Source organism: Chrysochloris asiatica, unplaced genomic scaffold, assembly GCF_000296735.1.
Source record: "Chrysochloris asiatica unplaced genomic scaffold, ChrAsi1.0 scaffold00010, whole genome shotgun sequence".
Taxonomy (NCBI): domain Eukaryota; kingdom Metazoa; phylum Chordata; class Mammalia; order Afrosoricida; family Chrysochloridae; genus Chrysochloris; species Chrysochloris asiatica.
In genome coordinates, this window is record NW_006408528.1 from 21,449,125 (window position 1) to 21,461,389 (window position 12,265).

Genomic DNA, 12,265 nt, shown 5'->3' on the forward strand with positions numbered 1-12,265 from the left:
TATGATGTTCTTCATGTCATCCCACAACTCTTCTGGTCTTTGGTTTTTAGTGTTTAATGTATCAAATCTGTTCTTCAGATGATCTCTAAATTCAGGTGGGACATATTCAAGGTCCTATTTTAGCTCTTGTGGACTTGTTTTCATTTTGTTAAGCTTCAGTTTGAATTTGCATATTAGCAATTAATGGTCTGTTCCATAATCTGCCCCTGGCCTTGTTTTCACTGGTATATGGAGCTTTTCAATCATCTCTTTCTGCAGATATAATTAATTTGATTTCTATGTATTCCATCTGGTGAGGTCCATGTGTAGAATCGTCTCTTATGCTGTCTAGAGAAGGTATTTGAAATGAACAAATCCTTGATTTTGCAGAATTCTATCATGTGATCTCCAGCATCATTTCTATCACCAAGGCCATATTTTCAACTACTGATCCTTCCTGTTTGCTCCCAACCTTTACATTCCAATCACTGGTAATGATCAATACATCTGATTGCATGTTTGATCAATTTAAGATTGAAGATGTTTGTAGAATTCTTCTATTTCATCCTTACTGGCTTTAGTGGTTGGTACATAAATTTGAATAATAGTGTTATTAACTAGGCTTCCCTGAGGCGCATGGATATTATCCTATCACAGACTAGCATTGTACCTCATGACTGATCTTGATATGTTCTTTTTAACAATGAATGCAACACCATTCCTCTTCAATTTGTCAGTTCTGGCATAGTAAACCATGTGGTTGTCAGATTAAAAATGGCCAATACCAGTCTATTTCAGCTCACTAATGCCTAAGATACTGATGTTTATGTGTTCCATGTCATTTTTGACAATTTTCAGTTTTTCTAGATTCATAATTCATACAGTCCATGTTCCGATTATTAATGGATGTTTACAGCTGTTTCTCTTCATTTTGAGTTGTGCCCCATAAGCAAATGAAGGTCCCACGGACTTTTCTCCCACGGGCTTTACTTTATTCGTGTCATCACAGTCAACTCTACTTTGATGGTAGTGAGATCCCCCCTCCCGCTTCTGAGATGGCTCATTTTACACCCTGCTAGAGTTTCAAGTTTTGCAATTACAATGAACTCTGCTCATATCCACAGCTGAATCATAACAGCCTATTAATACCTTCTCCCACCTTCTCTTACCTAGACCTAGCAGGGGAGAAACGTTGTTTGGTGGGAGTTACAGACTATGGCTAGAGAGACATTAGGTAATTAACTCTACCACAACCTTGATATTCAATTCAGTAAATATTTATTTAGGCTATAATATGTCAAGGCACTGGGCTAAGTGTTTTGGAAACAGAAACATGAACTACTTAATAATTCTGCCCCCAAGAGGATTTTTCTTTCTAGAAAGGAGAAAACAAGTACATACAAAACTACAATAAATTGGTGCTATGCAAGAGGTATTAATAAATGAATAAAGGATCCACAAAAGGAAAATATTCTTCCAGGGAGGAATAACAATAGATATAATAGTGATACATCCTTATGATTCTCAGAGGGAAGATAACTTATGAAATTCAATTTTTCATTGTTAAAAAAGAAAACTGGTTTATACTTATAAAGACTGGTCAACTGAATGACAGTATATGGGGAAAATAGCCTGTCTTTTAAGTTACTAGTTCTCCAAATCAAGATGAGCTGCACATGAAAAATCTCATTCATATTTGGACACAATGCAGATCTTGAGATTCAGGACTTTGAGTCTGATACCATAATTATATGAAAATGTTGAGGGTCTTAAAATAAGGTGTATTTATTTTACCTGTTGGTTGTTGTTGCTAATTGCCGACAAATTGGCTCTGGCTCATAGCAAGCCTATGGATAATAGAATGAAACACTGCCTGGTCCTGTACCATCCTCACAATTGTTATGTTTGAGCCCATTGTTGCAGCCACTGTGTCAATTATGTCTGTAGGGAGTCTTCCTCTTTCCTTCTACTTTACCAAGCATGATGTTTGATGATTTTTGTATTCCATTAAGTCATCTTTTTTTGGAATGGGCACAAATATGAATCTCTTCCAATCAGTTAGTAACTGTCTTCCAAATTTTTGACATAGAAAAATGAGCACCTTCAGTGCTGTATTAGTTTGTTGAAACATTCCAATTCTTGGAGCCTTGTTTTTCACTAATGCCTTCAGTGTAGCTTGGACTACTTCCTTCAATACAGTCAATTCTTGATCATATGTTACCTCTTGAAATGGTTGAATATTGACCAATTATTTTTGATACTCTTCTATTGATGCTTCCTGAATCATTCAATATTTTGCCCTTAGAATCCTTCAATATTGCAACTGAGGCCTGAATTTTTTTGTCAGTTTTTTTTCAACTTAAGAAATACTGAGTGTGTTCTTCCCTTTTAATGTTCTAACTCCAGGTCTTTGCATATTTCATTATTATACTTGACTTTGCCTTCTTGAGTTATCCTTTCAAATTTTCTGTTCAGCTTTAACTTCATCATTTTTCCAGTCACTTTAGCTTCTCTACAGTCAAGAGCAAGTTTCAGAATCTTTTCCGACATCCATTTTGGTCTTTTATTTCTTTCCTGTGTTTTTAATGATTTTTTGCTTTCTTCCTGTATGATGTTTTGATGTCATCCTACAACTCTTCTGGTCTTGGGTCATTAGTGTCTACTGCATCAAATCTGTTCTCGAAATGGTCTCTAAATTCAGGTTGGATATGCTCAAGGTTATAATTTGGCTCTCATAGAGCTGTTTTAATTTTCTCCAGCTTCAGCCTGAACTTGTATATGAATCTGTTTCACAGTGTGCCCTGGCCTTGTTTTGCTGATGATATTAAGCTTCTTCATCATCTCTTCCCACAGATGTAGTCATTTTTATTCCTGTATTCCATCTGGCCAGGTCCATGTGTATGGTCACCATTTAGGTTGTTAAAAAATGATATTTACAATGAGTACATCATTGCTCTTGCAAAAATTCTACCATGCGATCTCCAGCATTGTTTTTGTCACCAAGGCCATACTTTCCAAATACTGATCCTTCCTCCTTATTTCCAGTTTTCTCATTCCAATCACCAGTAATTATCAGTGCATCTTAACTGCATGTTTCATCAATTTCAGACTGAAAAAGTTGGTAGAATTCTTCAATTTCATCATCACTGACTTTATCATAGGGGCCCTGTATAGGGTGTCCAAGGAGCAGCAGATGGGTTTGAACTGTTGACCTTGTGGTTTGCAGTCCAGTGCTAACCCTACAATGCCACACCAGGGTCTTTCTTTTAGACGTGTTGATATTATCGTATCACAGAAAGCGCCATACTGTAGATAGATCTTGAAATGCTCTTTCTGATGATGAATACCATACCATTCCTCTTCAATTTGTCATTACTGGCATAGTAATCATATGATTGATTCAAAAGGCCAATGCCCGTCAATTTCAGCTCACTAGTGCCTAGAATATCACTCTTTATGTGTTGCATTTCATATTTGATCACTTTCAATTTTCCTAGATTCATACTTTTTACATTTCACATTCTGATTATTAATGAATGTTTGTAGCCCTTTCTTTTCATTGTGAGCTATGCCCCAACAGAAAATGAAGGTCCCATAAGTTATTCTCCATTCATATCATTAAGGTCAACTCTACTTTGAGAAGGCAGCTCTTTCTCAGTCTTATTTTGCATGACTTCCAGCCTGAGGGGGCTCGTCTTTTTGCTTCTATTCATATTCTGCTACTATTCATAAGCTTTTCAGTGAGTAATCTCTTAGAAATGGACTGTCTATTCCTTCTTCCTACTCTGTCTTGGTATGAAAGCACCACTGAAACCTATTCATTATGGGTGATCTTATTGGTATTTGAGATACCAGTGGCATAGCTTCCAACATCACAGCAGTGCACAAGCCACTACTGTAGGACAACGTGATAGACACGTAAGCAGTTTGGCAGTGATGTGATGTGATGTGATGTGGTGTGATGTGATGTGATGTGATGTGCGCAGCCAGTGAGTTGTAAGGGGCTTGGGGTGGGATGCAACACCCTTATCAGGTCACAGCCCTGATCTTTGTAAAGGGAGCTTTTCTGGATCACTTTTTATCTTAAAAGAAATAAAAGGAGAGAGGGAGGGATCTGCTGCCACCAAGAAAGAAAATCAGAACACATCATTTGGACCCAGAATCTCTGCACTGAGTACCTCGTAGACCTAGGGAAAGACTGATGCCCAGACACATGGAAATTTCAAAGGAATACTAGGACCTCAGATGTTGAAAGAAGTCAGGGACTTGCCCCCAGAGCAGATAGAAGGTCTTTTTCTAGAACTGGTGTCCTGAATTCAGCACTAGGTAACTAAGAAAGTCATAAAAGGAAATATGACATCAGATATTATATTCTGATATTTTTAAAGAAAGTCAATAATTACAAAGTTTTGTACTTTCACACACATGCTTACTCATCATGTTATAAAACTGGAGGGGCAAGAAAAGAACCCGGTGAACGAGGCTTTCTGCAGAGCCTTTGCAATACATAAAACTATAGGTAGAAACCAGAACCACATCCAGATCTCCAGAGATGAGAAATCCCCACTTGAAGGGATGAGCTGACCAGCCTAGAACGGTGAGAAGAACAAAAGATACGTCTTGAGTGGAAGACCTACAGGAAAAGCACGACACAATGGAGACAGATGGACGGCTACTACGGGAACAAACAGGTCGCTCCACTAAGAGACATTGGGGCAGTCGGTCGGGTCCCACCAACGTAGCCCCACCCACCCAAAACTGAGACTCGGTGGAAATGCACGCTCGGATTGGTAAATACACTCATCACCGTTGGGGAGAAATGGGGTAAAGGCAGCAATGAAGCGGCGATCTAAGCCTCACAATATTAAGAGGGCTTCTGTGGACCCGGTTGGGGACCTGGTTGGCAAGCAGTGCGAGGAGACCCGAGGACTCCTGGGCCCAGAGTCAATGACATGGCCACGGAGGACTCAAGTGGAGAATGGAGCTGCCGGCTGATGGGAAGAGAGGGCATGTGCACAAGAACACCCACACTTGCAGATGCCACCCACATGACCGGGACTGGATGAGTGGATGATCAGAGCTCAACCAGGAGAAGAAAGAAAGTTGGGGGGAGTGGGGGAGGAAGAAGATTGAGCTGATCCAAGCTGATGAAATTGACCTATGCATACGAATGCAGTGACACAAAAGAGGCAACAAATCCTTACAGCAAGAAACATTCCCACCCCCTCCACACACAGAGTAGACAGAGAGGGGCATCTTGGACATTGGATACCCAAATGGGGAGGGAGGGACTACAAAGGCAAGAAGTAACTGGCTTACAAGCTTTCAAGCCTCATGGTCTACATACACATTCCTCATGAACACAATGAAGTGCTTCAGAATACTCCTCCATAGTGTTGTTCATAGCTTGTCATGATCCACACAATTATAAGTCGTTGCTTAGGAAATAAAGCACAGGTAAACATTTCCCTTGTATTCTTTGCTTTCAGCCAAGATCCGTCTGATTTCAGCAATGATATTCCTTGTTCCATGTCCTGATCTGCATCTGAATCTGGCTTAAACTTTTGGCAATTTCTTGTCAATGTACTGCTGCAGCTGTTTTTGAATGATCTTTACAAAAATTTTACTTGCATGTGATATTAATGATTTCTTTTTTTTATGATTTCTATATTCCATTGGGCTACTTACTACTCCTTGGAACAGGCACAAATATGGATCTCTTCCGATCAGTTGGCCAGGCAGCTGTCTTCCAAATTTATTAGTATACATGAGTGAGAGAGTGCCTTCAGTGTTGCATCAGTTTGCCAAAGATTTCTATTTGTATTTCATCAATTCCCTCCACTTTACCAGGACATGAAAAGGCAGTCAGATCAATGAATGAAATAGAAAGTCCAGATGGACCCAAAATATTTAAGAATTTACTACAGGATAAAAATGATTCTTTTCAATAGTAGCAAAAATAATATGGATTACATAATAAATAGTATTAAGACAACTGCATAGCCACCTGAAAGCAAATACTACGTCATCTCTACTTGAAGCCTTACACTGAGATAAATCCAGAAGACTCAACTGTGTTCAAATAAATGGAAAAAAGTAAAACTATTGAGAGAGAGAGGAAAACTATAGCTCTATTGGATAATGTTCAAATTGTTCTTGGATGTTTAGAATATAAACCCTAAGGAAACATTCATAAATATTTACTGATATAGAAGTATAGAGTGGTTCACATATGATGTATATGGAAAACAGTCAGATTAATGTAAGATATTCATAATTGCTAATACTGATTGTATTGTCATAATGATAACAAATTGATGCTATGTCAACACATTAGTACAGGACAATGGAATAGACTTGTGAGAAAAGTATGGGTATGTAGAAAAACAAAATATGAGTCTGTGAAATTCAAAGTTAGTAACATTTTTTGGCCAAAGTAGAAAGAGACTTTTTTTTTTTTTTTTTTTTTAGAGCAATCAGATACCCTAATGATGACAAGACATTGGCACAAAAAAATCCCTAGATTCAAGAACAGTAACTGTTAAGAAATTTGGACCTTCTATAATTTTGGAGGTGTAGGGATAGAATATGTAATGAAAACCAGCCCTAAACAAAGGGAGCACTAATCCCTTAACATTCTTGAAACTTCTGTGAAACGACATTGAAATGAAATCATTTGGAATCACTTCATGAAAATCACCATGAAAGCTCTCTTTTGGTTCTTTTTTTTTTTTTTTATGTTTTATTGTGAGTTACATGAGAAAACCTGCCTGTTGCAGTCTATCTAATTAGTTATAACCAGGCCCTTCAACAGAAATCCTATAGAAGTTCTCTGGAGAACGTGACCACTAGGCAACAACATGCCTAAAATCATTTTGTAAAAGTGTCTTGGCAGAACTAGAGCACCTCAGGCAAATACTAATGATACAACATCTCACCCACAGCGCCACCAGAGATGCTTGTGAAAACGCTTATAAGGAATCAAACTTTTTTTTTTCCCTTGAGAAAAACACTGATTACTGTAAGCTTGCAGAATTATCAGTCCTCATACTGAAATGGTGTTCAGTCTGGTTCAGAACTCAACTTTAACCTTTTTTGAGTAATGGTTTTTGTCCTAATCACAGGAAGATCTGGAGAGTAAACTACTCTCTCATCAACAACAAAAAATAAGAATGTCTATCCAAATGCTTAAAGGAGCATGTTAATTAGTGTATCAGTATGGTGAGCCTGCTGCACCACATACTTGTCTTTTTTCTTCTTTAGGCCAGAGAAGGCCGGACCACCATCGTGATAGCACACCGACTGTCCACAATTCGAAATGCAGATGTCATTGCTGGGCTTGAGGATGGAGTTGTTGTGGAGCAAGGAAGTCACAGTGAACTGATGAAGAAAGAAGGGGTGTACTTCAAACTTGTTAACATGCAGGTATCTGCTTCCCAGTCGCTTTTTGCTACTTGCTTCTCAATATAGTATTTTTTAAATCATGAAAATAATGGCACAGCTAGTACCAGACTCAGAAATAGGAAACTTCAGGAAGATGATTGAAAGTATACATGTGAGACTTTAATTCAGAATGAGTGGAAGACTCTGTGAAAGGGAGAATGGGGTGGTGGGAGATCAGGAATGGGGGAAAATGACAAAAAAAAACAAACAAAAAAAACAAAAAAAAAACCCCTGGGAATTAATTCCTTAGGACAGAGATTCTTAATTGCCTGGGGAATATATTCCAATGAACAGTCCTTTCTACCATGAGATGATGGGTAGGTAGGCGGGTGGAATAAGAGGTAGAATTAAGGGGTGATGTCAGGCTGTCTAGTGGTTAGGGGCAATGCTCCCCAGATGATGCTAATATGTCTAACAGCAAGATTCATGACTCTAGAAAATGAATAATTTGGTTTTCTTCTAAAAACCAATCATTCATTCTGCTTTATTTCTCAAAAAGATATATTGATAAATTATCCATTTGTCTTTTTATTTTAAAAATTCATTCTTTAAAGATATTTTACTCTATTAATAAGATCCTAATATTTGTCAAAGTATATGCATTTGCTTTGAAATAACTTAATTAGGAGTCCTGGTGTGGTGCTGTGGGTTAATGCACTGGACTGAAAAGTTGATCTGAACTGCAAGGTTGGCAGTTCAAGATCACTAGCAGCTCCTTAGAAACCCTATACAGGGTCATATGAGTTGGAACTGACAACAATGACAAAGTGTGCACACACACATTTTTCCAATAACATTTCAGATATGTATCATTGAAATACTGTCATTTTAATAAGTACTCAACAACCCATTTTATTAATATGCTATTAATTTCTTTGTCATTGCTTTCAAGTTGGATACTTGGTTTATTTCCAGTTTTTCTTAATTCTAAATATTATCACCTATGAGCACAGGTGGGGTAAAAACATTTTTCTCAGTCAACATTGGTCTTGTTTTCTGAGAAATAACTCCTCTAAGTCACAATTCCCACATTTGGTATACTAAACCTATCATGTAAGACTGTTACAGAGTTCAGAAATAAGCACCTGAATATTTAGTATTAAAAAAAAACAAACCTGAAATGTGCACTTTAAAGGGATGAATTTATGGTATATAAATTATATCTCAATAAATCATCTATTTTAATAAAAAATTCCTGCTTCAAAATAGATGCCTGATAAAATGGTTGTTATTGAAATTTATAAATTCTCCAAAGTGAAACTATCAAATGAAATGACAGAAAGTTTTATAACTCAGGCAATTTTGACAGAAAATGTTGTTCAGCAGGGGATCATCCATCATAGTGTTTCTGCTCATTGCTTCCATATGGCTTAGTTGCCACAGAATTATTTATTTTAATCATCAATGGTTTAAATACATATACAATCTCTAAGTCAGTTTTAGTTACTATTTCATTAATGGTTACCAAGGCTCTGCGATTGTGCGTGTGATAGCATATTGGGTACTCAACTGAAATGACCAGTTTCTTCCTTGCCTGGCCTATTCTGTCCCCTGGAAGAATGACCCTCCACTCCTCTCAGGACTTAGACTGGGAGATTGCCAAAGGGATAAGGACAGCTCTGTTATTTCACTATATTCCCTAAGCTTTCTTTTCTAGGAAAAGTACAATTGAAGGCCTGGTGCGACAGAAAAAGGCTCTCAACAACACAACAGTGGCCTCAAAAACATCATCTAACATAACTGGGTTTTGGGATCTTCACTTGTTTAATCAGGGACTAAGATGACCTTTGTTCCTTGCCATTTTACTTTTTGCTGCCATAAAAAAGCCTTAAAATTGTATATGATTAGATTATTCATCTTTTCCTCTCTGTCTTCAAGACATATTTCCTTTCAACATTTATTGTTTTACTTTCTACAGTTAAATCTTTGAGCCAGCTAAAATATATTTGGGGCCTAAGAAATAAAGGCTAGTGGCTTTAATATATATATATATATTTCTTATTACCTGGTAAGCAATGATGCCATTGTGGCTTTGGAGCTCAATTACCTCTCAACTAAAACACTGAACATTAACTAAAGGTATGCTTTAAATAAGGCACAGAAAGAAAACTGGGTATGTCAAAAAGTATGGCTATAAAATCATAGACAGTTTTATTAAACAAAAACATCAAAATGTGAAGCTATGGTCTCTTGACATAACCTCTGTCTAGATTATCCACTTCTGAAGGCGATGTTTCCATCTCTCTAACCATTCCCTGAAGAATTCTGCACTCAGATTTATACCACATCAAAATGGCAGTTTTGCCATTCTTGAAGAACTCAAATTACGTTCCTTTTAAATGTTCGTTTAGTTTAGGGAACAAAAAGAAGTCTACTGGGGCAAGATCAGAACTGTAGGATGGGTGGAGTAAGGTTTGTCAATGAAATTCTCATAGTTCAGCCCTTATGTTTTCCATCATAACAATGCACCTTATCAAAGAATGAGCAGGTGAGTTTGAAGTGTGAACCTTACTGTTCAAACAGACCTTGCAGTCCGGTGTTATCTATCCTACATTGCCATACCAGGACTACTATTTTTATTTTATTTGTTTATCAAAGGATGCAAAAATTGGAATGGGCTAGTTGTCCATTGCAGTTGGCCCCTTGGTGGCATAGATAATATTACAGAAAGGAGAAGAGAGAAGGATACACATTCATGTGAGGTGGTGGTCCAGTTTGACTTGGCATGAGCCAGGCTTGAGCAGATAATGGTGAGATATGGAAGACTTTTGAGCTGAGGCATAATTTGAGCAGAGTGGGCACTGTAATATGAGCAATAGACTGCTAACCTCAAGGTTGACAGTTTAAATGCACCAATCGCTCCTATACAGGTTTGGTATAAGTCAGAACCAAGTCGACGACAGTTAACAACAACAACAAACCTTTAGTTAGGAGTCCTGGTGTGGCTCTGTAGTATAAGCACTGAACTACTCACTAAATATTCAGCAATTCAAATTCACTAGCTGCTCCTCAGAAACCCTATACAGGGTCTCTATGAGTTGGAACTGACTCGACAGCATTTAACAACAACATCTGAGGCTGAGGAGTCCTGGCATGGCGCTGTGGGTTAATGCGCTGGACTGCAAAGTCGATTGAACTGCAAAATCGGCTGCTCAAGCTCACCAGCCTCTCCTTGAAGAAAATCCTATATGGGGTTGCTATGAGTCAGAACTGACTCAACGGCACTTAACAACAACATATAAGGCTGAAGGAGTCCTGGTGTGGTGCTGTAGGATAAGCACTGGACCACAAGGTCCATTTGAACTGCAAGGTTGGCGGCTTAAGCTCACTAGCCGCTCCTTGGAAACCCTGTACAGGGTCACAATGACTTGCAACTGACTCGACAGCACTTAACAACAACAACATATAAGGCTGAGGTTCTACACAAACCATCAAAATGTGTACTTGGACATGGATAAAGCAAGCTGGGAACTGAACCCAAAGCATGAATCCAGCAGGTTAAGCTAATGTTCTCTCAGTGGGCAGTGGATCCTTAACTGTTTAAAGACTGAATTATGTTCTACTTTGAATTTTTTGTTGAAAGCATGTGTTTTCAGTGAGGAAAGGCATTTTGAATAAAATGAAAAAAAAATTTTATGGTAATACTACTTTTGATACAATATTTTGATGTTGTTAAATGTGGGCTCATCAGTTGGTGGGTTTAAACCACCAGACTGTGGTTAGCAGTCCAGTGCTTATCCTACAGCGCCACATAAACACATATGCACTGAGGGGGTCTCTGGTGCTGATGTTGATAGGATTAGGCTTGGTTCTTCAGATTCATGCAGTTATATGTGCCCCACCAGATAGCAGTATGCTGTGGAAGGGGGATAGAAGTTTCCTAACCTAAACCCTAGAGTGGAAAATGTAGGGGGCTTTATATGTCCCATGTCACAAAAGGATAAAATTGCTCCTAGGAAGGAGTGAAGCTGAGCCTGAATGCTGGATCTGTTGGAATGAGGTGGGAACCTCAGCAGTATTGCAAGGAAGGAGGAGCTGACTGCATTCAGTGGGTCTGGGAAAAGCAGTTTAAATGGTTTCCTATGGGTGGTGACCAGGTGCTTTGATTCAGAGTTTTGTGGTTTTAAAAATTAACCTCTGGTGATGTTTCTGTTTATTTTTCGTCCCTTTCATGGCAGTCATGACTTGTTCTCTGAATTATTGTATATTGAGGAAATTCTTATATAGCTGCTTGAATATGAAAGATTTTTTCTTCAAATTTTTAAAAATACTTATACTCCAATTCTCATATTGTTCAAATGGAATTTAACCTGTCTGTCATTTTTAGCCTCTTTTACTTCCATGTTTTGATAAACTTTTACAGTTTTCCAACTACCTTGATTGAAACGCTAATATGGAATCTTAAAATTTTTGACACAAGTGACACAAATATTGAAAATTGCTTTGTGGTTTTAAAATTGAAAGTTACATCAACTGGATAAAACATAATTTAACATTTTGTTCCTGCAGACATCAGGAAAACAAATCCAGTCAGAAGACTTTGAAGCTGAACTAAATGATGAAAATGTTGCCACTGGTCTGGCCCCAAATGGATGGAAATCTCGCATATGTAGGAATTCTACTCATAAAAGCCTTAGAAATTCACGAATGCATCACAATAGCCTTGATGTGGAAACCAATGAACTTGTAAGTTGTGTTTCACTTAAATTCAATCTTTTATCATTGAAATTCTTAACTTCTAACAATTTAAACATATTTAAAAGTATTCTTCTCATCTTTGCTGTTCAGAGAGAAATAAGGCCAGTTGAAAAGGAATTAATTCCCAGGGTTTTTCTGTGGGTTT

At 37.8% G+C, this 12,265-nt stretch overlaps 1 protein-coding gene across 3 annotated transcripts in view; it reads left to right on the plus strand.

Moving 5' to 3' along the window:
• The window catches only part of ABCB4 (ATP-binding cassette, sub-family B (MDR/TAP), member 4), a 90,580-nt gene that overhangs the window by 44,054 nt on the left and 34,261 nt on the right, over nucleotides 1-12,265 (plus strand). For all 3 annotated transcript variants that reach the window (XM_006834326.1, XM_006834327.1, XM_006834328.1), the window contains exons 15-16: nucleotides 7,243-7,404; nucleotides 11,932-12,108. In XM_006834326.1, the coding sequence (XP_006834389.1) occupies nucleotides 7,243-7,404; nucleotides 11,932-12,108 (339 nt within the window). The remainder of the gene's footprint in view (nucleotides 1-7,242; nucleotides 7,405-11,931; nucleotides 12,109-12,265) is intronic.